Raw genomic sequence first — 20,091 nt, 5'->3', positions numbered from 1 at the left:
GATGACCGCAGCCTGGAGAGGATTGTCAGGGAAAGGCCATTCAAAAGTGTTGGGGACTTTCACAAGGAGTGGACTGAGGCTGGAGTCAGTGTATCAAGAGCCACCACACACAGACGGATCCTGGACATGGGCTTCAAATGTCGTATTCCTCTTGTCAAGCTGCTTCTGAACAACAAACAGCGTCTGAAGCGTCTTACCTGGGCTAAAGAAAAACAGACCTGGTCTGTTGCTCAGTGGTCCAAAGTCCTCTTTTCTGATGAGAGCAACTTTTGCATCTCATTTGGAAACCGAGGACCCAGAGTCTGGAGGAAGAATGGAGAGGCACACACTGCAAGATGCTTGAAGTCCAGTGTGAAGTTTCCACATTCTGTGTTGATTTGGGGAGCCATGTCATCTGCTGGTGTTGGTCCACTGTGCTTCATTAAGTCCAGGGTCAATGCAGCCGTCTACCAGGAGATTTTGGAGCACTTCATGTTTCCTTCCACAGACAAGCTTTATGGGGATGCTGACTTCATTTTCCAGCAGGACTTGGCACCTGCCCACACTGCCAAAAGCACCAAAACCTGGTTCAATGATCGTGGGATTACTGTGCTTGATTGGCCAGCAAACTCGCCTGACCTGAACCCCATAGAGAATCTATGGGGCATTGCCAAGAGAAAGATGAGAGACATGAGACCGAACAATGCAGAAGAGCTGAAGGCCGCTATTGAAGCATCCTGGTCTTCCATAATATCTCAGCAGTGCCACAGGCTGATAGCTTCCATGCCACGCCGCATTGAGGCAGTAATTGCTGTAAAAGGGGCCCAAACCAAGTATTGAGTACATATGCATGCTTCTACTTTTCAGAGGTCTGATATTGTTCTATGTACACTCCTTGTTTTATTGATTGCATGTAATATTCTAATTTTCTGAGATTGTGGATTTGGGGTTTTCATGAGCTGTAAGCCATAATCATCACAATTATGACAAATCACAGCTTGAACTATCTTGCTTTGCATGTAATGAGTCTATCTCATATATTAGTTTCCCCTTTTAAATTGCATTACTGAAATAAATGAACTTGCACGATATTCTAATTTTTCGAGTTTCACCTGTATGTTGTCTCTGCTTCCTCTTGGTTTTGTTCCTTCCTCATATATTGTTTACTTTGATATTCTGTCTACTCTCTTTTTACAGCTGCAACATGATTTTTTTCTATATTGTTTGTAGCCATAATTGTTTTTAAGCAGTATATTGGGGGGAGGGGGTGCTCACCAGAAGGTAATAGACAGGGCCAGAATAAAAACTGAGTATGATTTGATTATTTTTACAGTTTGTTTACATTTAAATATGGTTGACAATAATTACTCTCCAATCAAGTATTAATTTCTTCTCTTATAATAAGGTAAACTTGGTAGACTTGTGGATATCTCTCAGAGCCATACTGAAGGCTTGGCTCAAAAGTTGAAAAGTGAGAGATAGTGTCAGAATTTAATGTCAACAGAATGGCCACAAAAAAGTCACAATGTGTCAATATTTGTATGCTTTCAAGTCAGCTCTTGACTCCTAGTGATGCGAGGACTAATCCCTGCAGTTTTCTTGGCAAGATTCCTTAAGTGGTTTACAATTGTCTGAGGTAACTGTTCAAAGCTAGCTTTGTGCCTAAGGTGTGATTAGAACTCAGTCTCCAGTTTCTAGCCTTGTACGTTAATCACTACATCAAACTAGCTCTCAGAGTTTGAATACATCACCCTTACTATATCAGTGAAAAGTAGTTTAGCAGTGCTCATTAACTGGCCTGTTTCTGTTGGAAAAGAGTGGACAAAACAATTTACCTACAGGATGCTATGAGGTATTTGCACTTTTCACTGGTACAGTTACTTATGTTTGGTCAAGTATTGACTCTTCATTGGAAAGATCTGAAGCCCTTTCATTTCATTTTTGATGTGTGCCGTTGTGCCCACAGTAAAAATGACAATAAAGATTATCTTATCTGGGATTCATCATTGGCTTGAGACTGAAGAAATAGATAGGTAAACTGCTTGTGATGGAATATGGGTAGAGATACTGTTTCTGCAGTAGCTTTGTTACTTCCTGTATGGGCAATTAGAGTTGGTGGTGGTAGGAGAAAAGACATCAACCTGTTGTTTGCTTTCTTGTGAGGTGCTGGAGCATTCTGATCTCTTTTACTTACTCCTTAACATTGTTATGAAACTACTAGAAGTCATCCATCAGTTTGGGATGAAATATTATCAATATGTTAGTGATACCCAATTATACAATCATCAGGCTAAATAAGAAATGTAGTAGAGATCTTCACCCAGGCTGTGGACCTTATGATTGTCAAAATAAGCTTATAAGATGAATATTTTTGACTCTTGACAGTACTGCATTTCCACTGTAAAAGCAGACCTGTAGCTTAGAGGTTGCCCTGGACTCACAGCTACTACAGATAAGGAGGAGAACCTTTGTGGTACAGAAGCCTTGAGAACAGTAACTCACATTCACATCATTTCAAGTTAGATTACTTTATATGAGGCTTCCTTTGAAAAGGCACTTCAAAACTGAAGTTAGTGCAAAATGTGGCAACCTACAGCCTGGCAAGAGAGAACCATATCATGCCAGTTTGGTTCTTTTTTCTGATAGGTTTATGGGTACAATTCAAAGTGTTAATATAAACTATGAAGCCCTAAATGGCTTGACTCCCAAGTTATCTTCAGAAGTGCTTCTTTAAGTAGAACTAGCCTATCTAGTCCATTCCTCTCAAAAGCTTAATGCTTAATTGTTGTTGTTAGCTGTGAAGTCGTGTCCGACTCATCGCGACCCTATGGACAACATTCCTCCAGGCCTTCCTGTCTTCTACCATCTTCTGGAGTCCATTTAAGCTCACGCCTACTGCTTCAGTGACTCCATCCAGCCACCTCATTCTCTGTCGTCCCCTTCTTCTATTGCCCTTGATCTTTCCCAGCATTAGGCTCTTCTCCAGTGAGTCCTTCCTTCTCATTAGGTGGCCAAAGTATTTGAGTTTTAGCTTCAGGATCTGGCCTTCTAAAGAGCAGTCAGGATTGATCTCCTCTAGGACTGACCGGTTTGATCGCCTTGCAGTCCAAGGGACTCGCAGGAGTCTTCTCCAGCACCATAGTTCAAAGGCCTCAATTCTTTGGCGCTCAGCATTTCTTATGGTCCAACTTTCACTGCCATACATTGCAACTGGGAAGACCATAGCCTTGACTATACGCACTTTTGTTGACAGGGTGATGTCTCTGCTTTTTAGTGTGCTATCTAGATTTGCCATGGCTTTCCTTCCCAGGAGCAAGCGTCTTTAAATTTCTTGGCTACAGTCCCCATCTGCAGTGATCTTGGAGCCCAGGAAAACAAAATCTGTCACTACCTCCATTTCTTCCCCATCTATTTGCCAGGAATTGAGAGGGCCAGATGCCATGATCTTGGTTTTCTTAATGTTAAGTTTCAACCCAAGTTTTGCACTCTCCTTCTTCACCTGCAGCAAGAGGCTCTTTAGTTCTTCTTGACTTTCTGCCATTAGAGTGGTATCATCTGCGTATCTTAGGTTGTTGATATTTCTTCCAGCAATCTTAATTCCAACTTTTGATTCATCTAGCCCTGCCTTTCTCATGATGTGCTCTGCATATAAGTTAAATAGGCAGGGCGACAGTATACAGCCTTGCCGGACTCCTTTCCCAATTTTGAACCAATCAGTGGTTCCGTGTCCAGTTCTCACTGTTGCTTCTTGACCCGCATATAGGTTTCTCAAGAGACAAATAAGATGGTCTGGTACTCCCATCTCTTTAAGAACTTGCCACAGTTTGTTATGATCCACACAATCAAAGGCTTTAGCATAGTCAATGAAGCAGAAGTAGATGTTTTTCTGGAACTCCCTAGCTTTCTCCATGATCCAGCGTATGTTGGCAATTTGATCTCTAGTTCCTCTGCCTCTTCGAAATCCTGCATGTACTTCTGGTAGTTCTCGATCCACATACTGCTGAAGTCTAGCTTGTAGGATTTTAAGCATGACTTTACTAGCATGAGAAATGAGTGCAATGGTGCGATAGTTTGAACATTCTTTGGCACTGCCTTTCTTTGGAATTGGAATGTAAACTGATCTTTTCCAATCCTGTGGCCACTGTTGAGTTTTCCAAATTTGCTGGCAAATTGAGTGTAGCACTTTTACTGCACTGTCTTTTAAGATTTTGAATAGCTCAGCTGGAATACTGTCACCTCCACTAGCTTTGTTGTTGCTCAGCTTTTCTAAGGCCCACTTCACTTCACATTCTAGGATGTCTGGCTCAAGGTCAGTGACCACCTCATTGTGATTATCTGGGACGTTAAGCTCATTCTTGTATAGTTCTTCTGTGTAATTTTGCCACCTCTTCTTAATCTCTTCTGCCTCTGTTAGGTCCCTGCCATTTTGGTCCTTTATCATGCCCATTTTTGCATGGAATGTTCCCTTCATCTCTCCAATTTTCTTGAAAAGATCTCTGGTCCTCCCTATTCTATTGTTTTCTTCTATTTCTTTGCACTGTTCATTTAAGAAGGCATTCTTATCTCTTCTAGCTATTCTCTGGAATTCTGCATTCAATTGGGCATATCTATGTTTTTCTCCCTTGCCTTTCGCTTTCCTCCTTTCCTCAGCTATTTGCAAAGCTTCCTCAGACAGCCATTTTGCTTTCTTGCATTTCTTTTTCTTTGGGATGGTTTTGGTTGCTACCTGTTGTACAATGTTGAGAACCTCTGTCCATAGTTCTTCAGGCACCCTGTCTATCAGATCTAATTCCTTAAATCTATTTGTCACCTCTACTGTATATTGAACAGGGATATGATTTAATTCATACCTGGCTGGCCTAGCGCTTTTCCCTACTTTCTTTAATTTAAGCCTAAACTTTGCAACAAGAAGCTCATGGTCTGAGCCACAGTCAGCTCCTGGTCATGTTTTTACTGACTGTATAGAGCTTCTCCATCTTTGGCTGCAGAGCATATAGTCAATCTGATTTCTGTGTTGACCGTCTGGTGATGTCCATGTGTAGAGCCGTCTCTTGGGTTGTTGGAAAAGAGTGTTTGCTATGACCATCGTATTCTCTTGACAAAATTCTATCAGCCTGTGCCCTGCTTCATTTTGTATTCCAAGGCCAAACTTGCCTGTTATTCCAGTTATCTTTTGGCTTCCTACTTTAGCATTCCAATCCCCCATGATGATAAGGACATCATTTTTGGGTGTTAGTTCTATAAGGTGCTGTAGGGCTTCATAGAACCGGTCAATTTCATCCTCTTCAGCACTGGTGGTTGGGGCATAGACTTGGACTACTGTGATATTGAATGGTTTGCCTTGGATTCGAACTGAGATCATTCTGTCATTTTGAGGATTGTATCCCAGTATTGATTTTCCTACTCTTTTATTGACTATGAAAGCTACTCCATTTCTTCTGAGGGATTCTTGCCCGCAGTAGTATACCTGAGGGTCATCTGAATTAAATTCACCCATTCCTGTCCATTTTAGTTCGCTGATACCTAAGATGTTGATGTTCAATCTTGTCATCTCTTGTTTGACCACGTCCAGCTTTCCTTGATTCATGGATCTTACATTCCAGGTTCCTATGGAGAAAAAATCTTTACAGCATCGGACTTTCCTTTCACCACCAGATACATCCACAGCTGAGCGTCCTTTCGGCTTTGGCCCAGTCGCTTCATTCTTTCTGGCGCTACTAGTACTAGCCCTCTGCTCTTCCCCAGTAGCATATTGGACGCCTTCCGACCTGAGGGGCTCATCTTCTAGCGTCATATCGTTTTGCCTTTTGGTACTGTCCATAGGGTTTTCATGGCAAAGATACTGGAGTGGGTTGCCATTTCCTTCTCCAGTGGATCACGTTTTGTCAGAACTCTCAGCTATGACCTGTCCGTCTTGGGTGGCCCTGCATGGCATAGCTCATAGCTTCATTGAATTACGCAAGCCCCTTCGCCACGACAAGGCAGTAATCCATGAAGGGGAATGCTTAATACTTCGGAATATCGGTACATACAGTCCGAACAAGTCCAGAGAGGGCAGTCCAATGGTTGAAAAATCCAACAGGAGGTTCGAAGGTAAGGAGTGGAACATTTGGGCCATCCACCAACCTACTGCCACTCGGTTGGGTGCTCCCAGGGGCAGACCACAACCCGTTCTCTCACGACGGGGCGCGAATCTGCTCCCGGGGATGGTCCAAAATGTACACCCTAGTCTAGTGTAAGTTGCATAGTTCACAGATATAAAAGAGTAAAACATATATTAATTAATAAACTAAAAAAACATGTTGACAATTACCAATGTCACATCTAAACCTAGTGGTAATAATTAATTTTCAAAAGTTCTTTGAAAGACTGCACTATTGTCTACCTGAATGCCATCATGCTGGCAGTTTAACGATTGAAGGAAAAGCAGCAATCAGAAGCATGACTTCTGTTTCCCTCCCACCTTTTGAATAGAGGGGAAGTATTAAGCATTCCCCTCTTTGCAGGTGTTATGGCGTCTCAGGGGATTGGGAGTGGGAGGCACGGTTCTTCGGTGGTTCTATCTCCTGGAACGTTCGCAGTCGGTGTTGGCAGGGGGGCAGAGATCGGCCCCTAGGTCTCTCGTTTGTGGAGTTCCTCAGGGGTCGGTTCTCTCGCCTCTCCTGTTCAACATCTACATGAAACCGCTGGGTGAGATCATTCGTGGTTTTGGAGCTGGGTATCATCAATATGCTGATGATACCCAACTTTTCATTTCGACCCCAAACCACCCCAGTGATGCCCTCGCTGTGATGTCCCGTTGCCTGGAGGCGGTTCAGGTCTGGATGGGGAGGAACAGACTTCAACTCAACCCTGCCAAGACTGAGTGGCTGTACATTCCGGCATCCCAGGATATTCAAAATGTTCCATCACTTTCTATGGGGGGATGAGTCTTTACCCCCTGTGGATAGGGCTCGCAACTTGGGAGTCCTCCTAGACTCACGGCTTACCTTAGAAGATCATATAGTAGCCGTGACTAGGGGGGCTTTCGCACAGGTTCGCCTGGTGCGTCAGTTGCGGCCCTATCTAGACCGGGATGCCCTGTGTACGGTCACTCATGCGCTCGTGACCTCTCGCCTTGACTATTGCAATGCTCTCTACATGGGGCTTCCCTTGAAGACCACTCGGAGGCTCCAACTGGTACAGAATGCAGCCGCGAGAGTTGTCTTGGGAGTTTCCCGGTACTCCCATGTTACACCTTTGCTCCGCGAGCTGCATTGGTTACCAGTTGTCTTCCGGGTGAGGTTCAAGATCTTAGTGATGGTTTTTAAGTCCTTACATGGCATGAGTCCGGAATACCTCGGGGACCACCTGCTGCCGGCGTGGACTCCCCTCCGCCCTGTGCGTTCCCACAGAGAGGGCCTCCTCAGGGTGCCTCCAGTCAGAGAATGTCGGCTGGTGGCCCCCAGCGGGAGGGCCTTCTCTGTGGGCGCCCCAGCTCTGTGGAATCAATTGCCGGTTGAGCTCCGGATGGCACCAGATCTCCGCTCCTTCCGGCGCGGGTTAAAGACCCATTTGTTTGAACAGGCTGGCCTGGCCTGATGGGGAGTTACTTAGGGTTTTAAATATTTGTATATATTTTTATTGTTTTTACTTTGGGCAATAATTTAATTCTTTTTTAACTTTTGTACTTTTGTAGTTTTATGATATGCCCTGTTCACCGCCCTGAGTCCCTCGGGAGAAGGGCGGTATAAAAATTTAAAAAAACCTAAAAAACCTAAACCTAAACCATATGCACATACATGCTAAATAAATACCGTATATACTTGAGTATAAGCCGACTCGAGTATAAGCCGAGACCCCCAATTTCACCCCCAAAAACTGGAAAAAGTTATTGACTCGAGTATAAGCCGATCCGCCGTTCTGCAAGCCTCTGCCGCCAGCAGAGGCTCGATCCGCCATTTTGCAAGCCTGAATACACAGGAATACCCTGTGTAGCCGCGGCTCGTCGGCAGGTCTCCGTTCCTCCTGCCGACCTTTGGGGAGGTTTGGGCGCCTCCCCAAACCTCCCCAAACCTCGGCAGGTCTCCGTTCCTCCTGCCGACCTTTGGGGAGGTTTGGGCGCCTCCCCAAACCTCCCCAAACCTCGGCAGGTCTCCGTTCCTCCGCGCAGACCTGCCGACCTTTGGGGAGGTTTGGGCGCCTCCCCAAACGTCCCCAAACCTCGGCAGGTCTCCGTTCCTGTTTGGGGAGGTTTGGGCGCCTCCCCAAACCTCCCCAAGCCTCGGCAGGTCTCCGTTCCTCCGCGCAGACCTGCCGACCTTTGGGGAGGTTTGGGCGCCTCCCCAAACGTCCCCAAACCTCGGCAGGTCTCCGTTCCTGTTTGGGGAGGTTTGGGCGCCTCCCCAAACGTCCCCAAACCTCGGCAGGTCTCCGTTCCTCCGCGCAGACCTGCCGACCTTTGGGGAGGTTTGGGCGCCTCCCCAAACGTCCCCAAACCTCGGCAGGTCTCCGTTCCTGTTTGGGGAGGTTTGGGCGCCTCCCCAAACCTCCCCAAACCTCGGCAGGTCTCCGTTCCTCCGCGCAGACCTGCCGACCTTTGGGGAGGTTTGGGCGCCTCCCCAAACCTCCCCAAACCTCGGCAGGTCTCCGTTCCTGTTTGGGGAGGTTTGGGCGCCTCCCCAAACCTCCCCAAACCTCGGCAGGTCTCCGTTCCTCCGTGCAGACCTGCCGACCTTTGGGGAGGTTTGGGCGCCTCCCCAAACGTCCCCAAACCTCGGCAGGTCTCCGTTCCTGTTTGGGGAGGTTTGGGCGCCTCCCCAAACCTCCCCAAACCTCGGCAGGTCTCCGTTCCTGTTTGGGGAGGTTTGGGCGCCTCCCCAAACCTCCCCAAACCTCGGCAGGTCTCCGTTCCTCCGCGCAGACCTGCCGACCTTTGGGGAGGTTTGGGCGCCTCCCCAAACGTCCCCAAACCTCGGCAGGTCTCCGTTCCTGTTTGGGGAGGTTTGGGCGCCTCCCCAAACGTCCCCAAACCTCGGCAGGTCTCCGTTCCTCCGCGCAGACCTGCCGACCTTTGGGGAGGTTTGGGCGCCTCCCCAAACGTCCCCAAACCTCGGCAGGTCTCCGTTCCTGTTTGGGGAGGTTTGGGCGCCTCCCCAAACGTCCCCAAACCTCGGCAGGTCTCCGTTCCTCCGCGCAGACCTGCCGACCTTTGGGGAGGTTTGGGCGCCTCCCCAAACGTCCCCAAACCTCGGCAGGTCTCCGTTCCTGTTTCGGGAGGTTTGGGCGCCTCCCCAAACCTCCCCAAACCTCGGCAGGTCTCCGTTCCTGTTTGGGGAGGTTTGGGCGCCTCCCCAAACCTCCCCAAGCCTCGGCAGGTCTCCGTTCCTCCGCGCAGACCTGCCGACCTTTGGGGAGGTTTGGGCGCCTCCCCAAACGTCCCCAAACCTCGGCAGGTCTCCGTTCCTGTTTGGGGAGGTTTGGGCGCCTCCCCAAACGTCCCCAAACCTCGGCAGGTCTCCGTTCCTCCGCGCAGACCTGCCGACCTTTGGGGAGGTTTGGGCGCCTCCCCAAACGTCCCCAAACCTCGGCAGGTCTCCGTTCCTGTTTGGGGAGGTTTGGGCGCCTCCCCAAACCTCGGCAGGTCTCCGTTCCTGTTTGGGGAGGTTTGGGCGCCTCCCCAAACCTCCCCAAGCCTCGGCAGGTCTCCGTTCCTCCGCGCAGACCTGCCGACCTTTGGGGAGGTTTGGGCGCCTCCCCAAACGTCCCCAAACCTCGGCAGGTCTCCGTTCCTGTTTGGGGAGGTTTGGGCGCCTCCCCAAACGTCCCCAAACCTCGGCAGGTCTCCGTTCCTCCGCGCAGACCTGCCGACCTTTGGGGACGTTTGGGCGCCTCCCCAAACGTCCCCAAACCTCGGCAGGTCTCCGTTCCTGTTTGGGGAGGTTTGGGCGCCTCCCCAAACGTCCCCAAACCTCGGCAGGTCTCCGTTCCTCCGCGCAGACCTGCCGACCTTTGGGGAGGTTTGGGCGCCTCCCCAAACGTCCCCAAACCTCGGCAGGTCTCCGTTCCTGTTTCGGGAGGTTTGGGCGCCTCCCCAAACCTCCCCAAACCTCGGCAGGTCTCCGTTCCTGTTTGGGGAGGTTTGGGCGCCTCCCCAAACCTCCCCAAGCCTCGGCAGGTCTCCGTTCCTCCGCGCAGACCTGCCGACCTTTGGGGAGGTTTGGGCGCCTCCCCAAACGTCCCCAAACCTCGGCAGGTCTCCGTTCCTGTTTGGGGAGGTTTGGGCGCCTCCCCAAACGTCCCCAAACCTCGGCAGGTCTCCGTTCCTCCGCGCAGACCTGCCGACCTTTGGGGAGGTTTGGGCGCCTCCCCAAACGTCCCCAAACCTCGGCAGGTCTCCGTTCCTGTTTGGGGAGGTTTGGGCGCCTCCCCAAACCTCGGCAGGTCTCCGTTCCTGTTTGGGGAGGTTTGGGCGCCTCCCCAAACCTCCCCAAGCCTCGGCAGGTCTCCGTTCCTCCGCGCAGACCTGCCGACCTTTGGGGAGGTTTGGGCGCCTCCCCAAACGTCCCCAAACCTCGGCAGGTCTCCGTTCCTGTTTGGGGAGGTTTGGGCGCCTCCCCAAACGTCCCCAAACCTCGGCAGGTCTCCGTTCCTCCGCGCAGACCTGCCGACCTTTGGGGACGTTTGGGCGCCTCCCCAAACGTCCCCAAACCTCGGCAGGTCTCCGTTCCTGTTTGGGGAGGTTTGGGCGCCTCCCCAAACGTCCCCAAACCTCGGCAGGTCTCCGTTCCTCCGCGCAGACCTGCCGACCTTTGGGGAGGTTTGGGCGCCTCCCCAAACGTCCCCAAACCTCGGCAGATCTCCGTTCCTGTTTGGGGAGGTTTGGGCGCCTCCCCAAACCTCCCCAAACCTCGGCAGGTCTCCGTTCCTGTTTGGGGAGGTTTGGGCGCCTCCCCAAACCTCCCCAAGCCTCGGCAGGTCTCCGTTCCTCCGCGCAGACCTGCCGACCTTTGGGGAGGTTTGGGCGCCTCCCCAAACGTCCCCAAACCTCGGCAGGTCTCCGTTCCTGTTTGGGGAGGTTTGGGCGCCTCCCCAAACGTCCCCAAACCTCGGCAGGTCTCCGTTCCTCCGCGCAGACCTGCCGACCTTTGGGGAGGTTTGGGCGCCTCCCCAAACCTCCCCAAACCTCGGCAGGTCTCCGTTCCTGTTTGGGGAGGTTTGGGCGCCTCCCCAAACCTCCCCAAACCTCGGCAGGTCTCCGTTCCTCCGCGCAGACCTGCCGACCTTTGGGGAGGTTTGGGCGCCTCCCCAAACGTCCCCAAACCTCCCCAAACCTCGGCAGGTCTCCGTTCCTCCGCGCAGACCTGCCGAGGTTTGGGGAGGTTTGGGGAGGCGCCCAAACCTCCCCAAAGGTCGGCAGGTCTGCGCGGAGGAACGGAGACCTGCCGAGGTTTGGGGAGGTTTGGGGAGGCGCCCAAACCTCCCCAAACAGGAACGGAGACCTGCCGAGGTTTGGGGACGTTTGGGGAGGCGCCCAAACCTCCCCAAACAGGAACGGAGACCTGCCGAGGTTTGGGGACGTTTGGGGAGGCGCCCAAACCTCCCCAAAGGTCGGCAGGTCTGCACGGAGGAACGGAGACCTGCCGAGGTTTGGGGAGGTTTGGGGAGGCGCCCAAACAGGAACGGAGACCTGCCGAGGTTTGGGGACGTTTGGGGAGGCGCCCAAACCTCCCCAAAGGTCGGCAGGTCTGCGCGGAGGAACGGAGACCTGCCGAGGTTTGGGGACGTTTGGGGAGGCGCCCAAACCTCCCCAAACAGGAACGGAGACCTGCCGAGGTTTGGGGACGTTTGGGGAGGCGCCCAAACCTCCCCAAAGGTCGGCAGGTCTGCGCGGAGGAACGGAGACCTGCCGAGGTTTGGGGAGGTTTGGGGAGGCGCCCAAACCTCCCCAAAGGTCGGCAGGTCTGCGCGGAGGAACGGAGACCTGCCGAGGTTTGGGGAGGTTTGGGGAGGCGCCCAAACCTCCCCAAACAGGAACGGAGACCTGCCGAGGTTTGGGGAGGTTTGGGGAGGCGCCCAAACCTCCCCAAAGGTCGGCAGGTCTGCGCGGAGGAACGGAGACCTGCCGAGGTTTGGGGAGGTTTGGGGAGGCGCCCAAACCTCCCCAAACAGGAACGGAGACCTGCCGAGGTTTGGGGACGTTTGGGGAGGCGCCCAAACCTCCCCAAAGGTCGGCAGGTCTGCGCGGAGGAACGGAGACCTGCCGAGGTTTGGGGACGTTTGGGGAGGCGCCCAAACCTCCCCAAACGTCGGCAGGTCTGCGCGGAGGAACGGAGACCTGCCGAGGTTTGGGGACGTTTGGGGAGGCGCCCAAACCTCCCCAAACGTCGGCAGGTCTGCGCGGAGGAACGGAGACCTGCCGAGGTTTGGGGAGGTTTGGGGAGGCGCCCAAACCTCCCCAAACAGGAACGGAGACCTGCCGAGGTTTGGGGACGTTTGGGGAGGCGCCCAAACCTCCCCAAAGGTCGGCAGGTCTGCGCGGAGGAACGGAGACCTGCCGAGGTTTGGGGAGGTTTGGGGAGGCGCCCAAACCTCCCCAAACAGGAACGGAGACCTGCCGAGGTTTGGGGAGGTTTGGGGAGGCGCCCAAACCTCCCCAAACAGGAACGGAGACCTGCCGAGGTTTGGGGACGTTTGGGGAGGCGCCCAAACCTCCCCAAAGGTCGGCAGGTCTGCACGGAGGAACGGAGACCTGCCGAGGTTTGGGGAGGTTTGGGGAGGCGCCCAAACCTCCCCAAACAGGAACGGAGACCTGCCGAGGTTTGGGGACGTTTGGGGAGGCGCCCAAACCTCCCCAAAGGTCGGCAGGTCTGCGCGGAGGAACGGAGACCTGCCGAGGTTTGGGGAGGTTTGGGGAGGCGCCCAAACCTCCCCAAAGGTCGGCAGGTCTGCGCGGAGGAACGGAGACCTGCCGAGGTTTGGGGAGGTTTGGGGAGGCGCCCAAACCTCCCCAAACAGGAACGGAGACCTGCCGAGGTTTGGGGACGTTTGGGGAGGCGCCCAAACCTCCCCAAGGGTCGGCAGGTCTGCGCGGAGGAACGGAGACCTGCCGAGGTTTGGGGACGTTTGGGGAGGCGCCCAAACCTCCCCAAACGTCGGCAGGTCTGCGCGGAGGAACGGAGACCTGCCGATCTTTGGGGACGTTTGGGGAGGCGCCCAAAACTCCCCAAACGTCGGCAGGTCTGCGCGGAGGAACGGAGACCTGCCGAGGTTTGGGGAGGTTTGGGGAGGCGCCCAAACCTCCCCAAACAGGAACGGAGACCTGCCGAGGTTTGGGGACGTTTGGGGAGGCGCCCAAACCTCCCCAAAGGTCGGCAGGTCTGCGCGGAGGAACGGAGACCTGCCGAGGTTTGGGGACGTTTGAGGAGGCGCCCAAACCTCCCCAAACAGGAACGGAGACCTGCCGAGGTTTGGGGAGGTTTGGGGAGGCGCCCAAACCTCCCCAAACAGGAACGGAGACCTGGGGAGGTTTGGGGAGGCGCCCAAACCTTCCCAAACGTCGGCAGGTCTGCGCGGAGGAACGGAGACCTGCCGAGGTTTGGGGAGGCGCCCAAACCTCCCCAAAGGTCGGCAGGAGGAACGGAGACCTGCCGAGGTTTGGGGAGGCGCCCAAACCTCCCCAAAGGTCGGCAGAAGGAACGGAGACCTGCCGAGGTTTGGGGAGGTTTGGGGAGGCGCCCAAACCTCCCCAAAGGTCGGCAGGAGGAACGGAGACCTGCCGAGGTTTGGGGAGGTTTGGGGAGGCGCCCAAACCTCCCCAAACGTCGGCAGGTCTGCGCGGAGGAACGGAGACCTGCCGAGGTTTGGGGAGACGCCCAAACCTCCCCAAACGTCGGCAAGTCTCCGTTCCTCCGCGCCCTGCCTGCCTGCTTCTTTCCGCTGCGGAAAGAAGCAGGCAGGCAAGGCGCGGAGTTTGGGGAGGTGCGCGCGCACCTCCCCAAACCTCCCCAAACTTCGGCAGGTCTCGGACGGCGGTGGCTTGGGAGAGGTGCGGGCGATCCCGGAAGCACCAAAGCCTCGGCCGCGCACAAGTCCTCGGTAAGTTTTTTTTGTTGACTGGAGTATAAGCCGAAGTGGAATTTTTCAGCCCAAAAAGTGGGCTGAAAAATTCGGCTTATACTCAAGTATATACGGTACATTTATGTTCAGTGCTTGCTGAGGGTTACTTAAAATACTTCTGATTCTCCTGAGTAAAAAAAGGAAACAAAATGCCAAATATTACTATATTTAATGTAGCCTAAAGTCTATGTGATTTCAAGACATGTTTTTTATTAAAGAGTTTTAAAACAAAATTTTACAATACATATCCCCAAAACCCACCCACCCTAAACCACCCCCTTCCCCCCCACTTCCCAGAGCTGAATACAGGGTTATAGATATAATAATCATATTCTAACTAAAATTATCTATTATAAAATTAACCAAATTCATAATGTGCTTTAACTCCCCTTTAACATAGATACATTCAAATTATTAAAAACATAATAATAATAATAATAACTTAAACAAAAATATAATCAATACTAATACTAAAATTAATAACAATATCCCTCTAAAATCTACTCATAAGCTAAATGGAACTTTTTAGTCCCATATTTGTTCTAAATATAATCTATCCATCTTCTCCAAACTGAAATATATCTTTCTTGTGAATGATCCTTCAAATAAGCAGAAATCTTAGACATTTCTGCAAGATTCGATACTTTAAACACCCATTCTTCTATAGTAGGCAAACTATCCTTCTTCCAGTATTGTCCCACTAGTAACCGTGCTGCTGTTATCAAATTCAACATCAGATTGGTTTCTTTAGTATCACAATCTACAACAATACCCAATAAAAACAATTGTGGAGAAAACTTTATCTTTCTCTTAAAAATCTTTTGAATGTTCCACCAAATTTTAATCCAAAAAGCTTTTATATTTCTACAAGTCCACCACATATGAAAGTAGGTGGCATCTAAACTACCACATCTCCAGCATTTAGACTGTAGGTTAGGATACATGTTAGACAACTTTTTGGGATCCAAATGCCATCTATAAAACATTTTATAAAAAATTTCTCTTAAATTTTGAGCCTGAGTAAATTTAACATTTCTAACCCAGATTACCTCCCAAATATCCAACGGAATTGGTTCCTGGATATTTTGTGCCCACTTTATCATACAATCTTTAACTAATTTTGTTTCTGAATCCAATTCAATTAAAACATTATATATCTTCTTTATATGCACACGACTTAAATCTCTACAGTAATTTGTTTTACTAAGTTTTCATCTGTAGTTGTGATGCCAACCTTCTGATCCAGCTTCCACCTAGCTTTCAATTGGGTATATTGAAACCAAAAGTAACTTAGGTTTTCTTGTTTTAACTCATCTAATGATTTAAGTTGCCAGTTATTCCCTTCCAATCTAAGTAATTCCTTATAGGAAAACATATCCAAACTCACTCCCATAGATACGCCTTCTATCGCGTGTCCGGGAATTCCCCAAGTCGGTATTTTATAATTTAACTTATAATAATACTTTTTCCAGACACACAGCAAGGCACTTCTAAGAATATGTGATTTAAAAGCCCTGTCCACCTTTTTATCATAAAGCAAATATGTATGCCATCCATAAACCAAGTCCCAACCCTCAAGGTGAAGTATTCTTTTATTAGTTAAATTAAGCCAATCGCTAACTTTTCAAGACATGTTTTAAACTGACCATACAAAGTGTAATTCACTTTAAGATATGAAGAAGAGAGAAGCCATTGTCAAGAAAATATGTGCAAGCTGCAAAGTATTCTGGATTCTGAAAGGGAGAAATGTGGAGCTATAAGTGAAGAGCGCTTAAAGCTGCAACAAGGGAATGAACAGCTTCAAAAAGAAATGGAAAATTTGAAAAAGCTCACAATGGAAGCACAACACACTGCAAAATTAAAGGTATTTTTTAATATAATACTTCAGAATTGATGCAAGTTGTTTGGATTTGAATCTGCAAGGAACAAGACAGCATTACCTCACAACCTCTTTTAAAAATGAATCCAAATTGACTTTTACAATGATATCAGAAACTATGGTAATCAATCTAGAAATGTAAGCAAGACAGTCCTAGAATTGCCAGTGAAGAATAGAATAGAATAGGAGAGGAGAGGATGAAGTCTTCTAGTCCAACCCCCTGTCCATTCAGAACAAATCCAATCTCTTCTTTAAAAACCTCCAGTAATGGAACACCCAGAACTTATGAAGGGAAGCTATTCATTGTTTTGTTTAATTGTTCTCACTGTCAGGAAATTTCTCTTTAGTTCTGTGTTGAAAACTCTTTGATAAGTTTCCATCTGTTACTTCTTATCTTGCCCTATCTTTGGAGAATAGATTGTTCCCCTCTTCTTAGTGACAGCCTCTCAAATATTGGAAGACTGCATTCATGTCACCCCTAGAGATACCAGCTCTTGCAACCATTCATCATATGTTCCAGCCTCCATCCCCCTAATCATCTGTGTTGCTCTTCTCTACACTTTATTTATTTTTTCATTTTTTGTATTAACTTTCCATCTCCCTCTTTTTTATATTGTGATAACCAGAACTGGACACAAAATTCCAAGTGTTGTCTTACCAAGGCAGTATATAGCGGTACTAATACTTCACATGATCTTGATACTATTTCTCTGTTGATGCAACCTAGGACTGCACTGCCTTTTTTTGCATCTGCTGGCTCATACTTATGTCATTGTCTACTGGAGTCCTAGATCCTTCTCACAGTTACTGCTGTTGAGCCAGGTACCGCCTATTCTATATCTGTGCAAAGAGGAGTGGGACAAAATTCCTCCTGAGATGTGTACAAACCTGGTGTCCCAACTATAAGAAACGTCTGACCTCTGTGATTGTCAACAAGAGTTTTGCCCCCAAGGTCTAAGTCACGTTTTGCTAAGGAGTCAAATATTAATTTCACTCATTAAAATGCAGATCAACTTTTTTGAAATGTGGTTTTTTTATTTCTTTGTTGTTATTCTGTCTCTCATTGTTAAAATAAACCTACCATTAAAATTGTAGACTGATCATATCTTTGTCAGTGAGCAAACGTACAAAATCAGCAGGGGATCAAATAGTTTTTTCCCCTCACTGTGTCTTCTAAAGTGTTGGCTATTCCCACTAGCTAGGTGTAGTCTCCAGATTTGATGATTTCCCCTTCTATCTCCTCATCAAAATTGTTTATGAAAATGTTAAAGAATACTGAACCTAAGACAGAACCTTGGGGTACCCCACTATATACTTTCCTTCATATAGATTAGTAGATGTATTTCCATTTAGGACTATATGTTGAATATGGTTTGTCAACCAGATTTGAATCCATCTGATGGTTATGCTATCCCACATTTTTCTGTCTTACCAAGAAGTAGGTTGTGGTCTACTTTGTCAAATGCCATGCTGAAGTCCAAGTGTACTATGTCCATAGCATTTTGCTGGTACACTAATTTAGTCACTTTGACAAAGAATGCAATAAGATTTGTTTGATATTATCTGCTTTTGACAAAGCTTCTTTTAATAGCTTTGCTTGCTTCTAGATCTTTGCAGATCCAGTGCTTGATTATATTTTCCAGGATCTTCCCAGGTATTGATGCTAGACCAATTGGTCCATGGTTTCCTGGATCCATTTTTTTCTCTTTTTCTGAAGATGGGAACAACATCAGCTCTTTTCCAGTCTTCTGGTAGTTCCCTGGTTTTCCAGGATTTTTGAAAGATATGGTTCAGTTGTTCCAAGATCACATCTGCCAGCTTTCTCAGAATTCTGGGATATAATCCATCTGGTCCTGGTGATTTGAACTCATCTAGGTGTTGTCTTACCATTTTCTTGAATATTTTGACTTGTATTCCTAGTCTGTCATTTACAGTTCTGCTTTCAACAGGTTGGGCTATTTTTTCTTTTGCATGAAGACAGATGCAAAGAATGATTTAAGCATTTCCTTCCTGCTGCCCGTCACTTCCTTGCCATCTTCTCTCACTATTGACATTGTTCCAAGAGAATAGAAGCATTAATAGATAGCTTTATGATTCAGACTTCTATATGATATATTGCTTTTCTCTTTTAAATCTTTTCCATTGGTTTTCTTCTTGGTTTTGTTTATATAAAGGACGGGACTCTTTTGATATTAGTTTTAAATATTCTGTTATAATCTCTTTTGGTTCCCCAGTTGCTCCCCGGCTTGACTTTTGTTCTGTAAACTGTTGTCTCCCTTCTTTTTGTAGTTCAGGTTTGCACATATTCATACTTCAATAATAGAGAATAGTTGGCTGAAATCACAAAGTCTTTTAGGATAAAGATGTGAGGGTGAGTGTTGCAAAGATAAACTGGAGTTTCAAATAAAAATGAGCAGAGTAAAAGATTAAAGATACACATATCTAGAAATCCTTATTAACTTCTATGGATGACTATAGAATAACAGTTATTTTTTTCTAACAGATAAGTACAATGGAGAATGAACATTTATTAAAAGAACATGGCTTTGAAATTCGACTGAAAGAGATGGAAGATGTAAATCAAAACTCAGTAACTGAGCTTAGACGCCTGTTGATGGCTCAACAAAAAGCAACAAATCGCTGGAAGGAAGAAACAAAGAAAATAACAGAAATAACTGAATCCAGAATAAATACTCTAAAGTAAGGTGTTTTTTTTCTTTGACATTTTTAAATAATCTAGATATTGTATGTGGATTGATTGCAAAAAAGAAAAAAATCAAGAAAGGATAATATATTATTATACTTGCACCTGTTTAGATTTTAATATTAATTTTTTATTAAAATCCTGCAACAGTAGCAAAAAAAGAGTGAATCACAAATAAGTCTGAGCATGAGAGATAAAGATATAAACTATATATATCAAATGTCTCATGAACAAACAATATTACAGTACAAAGAGGGGAAAACCCCTAAATTCTCTATTCTAGTGATTATTTACTGGTTCCAAATCAAGACCATATATTCTGGTATTCTGAAGTAAAATAGTGCTACATTATAAAGTGAAGTATGCTACATTATCAAATATTAACTATGAGAATGGGTAAGAATTTGAAACTTGTAATCAGGATTTTGGAATATATCCATACGTGTTGATTTTAAAGGGCCTCAGTCACCGAGATGAATAGACAAATTATTACACAGAGGAAATGGGTACTGAATTAAGTCTGTGAATTGCAAAGGACTGTCTTTAATACTAACTTTTCATGAATCAGTGACAATAATGCAGGTAATCCTCAACTTGGAACCACAACTGACACAAAAATTTCCATTGCTAGGCATGACAGTTACATGAGTTCTGGCCCATTTTACAACCTTTCCTGTCACAGTTGTTAAGTGGATCACTGCAGTTAAGTTAGTAAAAAATTTGTTAAGTGAATATACCTTCCCCGTTGACTACTTGTCAGAAGGTTGCAAAAGGTGATCATATGACCCAGAGACACTGCAACCATCATAAATATATGCCAGTTGCTAAGCATATGTAGATTGATCACATGACCATGGGGATGCCACAGTGGTTGTATGTATGAAAAACAGTCATAAGGCACTTTTTTCAGTGCCATAACTTTGAAATGTCATTAAACAAATATTTATTACAGGACTTCCTGTAATAACAAGATTCTGACTGTCTTTCCTCCTTTCCTATGAACACTGTTTTCCCAGCCTAGTTATTCCTTCTCATAATTATGCTCATTTCTTCCTCTAGCTTGTGATTTATACTCTCACATATTGCATCAGATCTATACTTTTTAAATCAACTCTTCTTTCCTCACATGCTTAGTGTTTGTTATCTTTCTCTCGTTATCCCAGTTTGCATGAGAAGCATAATTTGTAAATATTATGATCAAGGTCTTTCACCGCCACCAGATCATGCCCCTGAAATTTGGTGCAAAATTGTTGGGGTTTTGACACATTTATTTGCACTTCAAAAGTACAACATAGATTCTATGAGATTTACTGCATCTTTGCAAACTGTTGAAAAAAGTCAGGTCCTACAGTTAGGCAAGAAAAACCAAATGCACAGATATAGTATAGGTCTGTGGTGGCGAACCTATGGCACACGTGCCCCAGGTGGCACG

General features: G+C 47.6%; 2 protein-coding genes across 4 annotated transcripts in view; one reads left to right on the top strand and one right to left on the bottom strand.

Moving 5' to 3' along the window:
- Positions 1 to 20,091, bottom strand: part of JADE1 (jade family PHD finger 1) — a 101,996-nt gene that overhangs the window by 6,860 nt on the left and 75,045 nt on the right. The window lies entirely within an intron of this gene.
- The window catches only part of SCLT1 (sodium channel and clathrin linker 1), a 49,826-nt gene that overhangs the window by 18,484 nt on the left and 11,251 nt on the right, over positions 1 to 20,091 (top strand). For all 3 annotated transcript variants that reach the window (XM_083367322.1, XM_083367321.1, XM_083367320.1), the window contains 2 exons: positions 15,748 to 15,940; positions 18,459 to 18,655. In XM_083367322.1, coding sequence (XP_083223448.1) covers positions 15,748 to 15,940; positions 18,459 to 18,655 — 390 coding nt within the window. The remainder of the gene's footprint in view (positions 1 to 15,747; positions 15,941 to 18,458; positions 18,656 to 20,091) is intronic.

The sequence above is a fragment of the Vipera ursinii genome (assembly GCF_947247035.1).
Source record: "Vipera ursinii genome assembly, chromosome: 7".
NCBI lineage: Eukaryota > Metazoa > Chordata > Lepidosauria > Squamata > Viperidae > Vipera > Vipera ursinii.
Note: the sequence above shows the minus strand (reverse complement) of the source record. Positions and strands in the feature narration are given on the sequence as shown.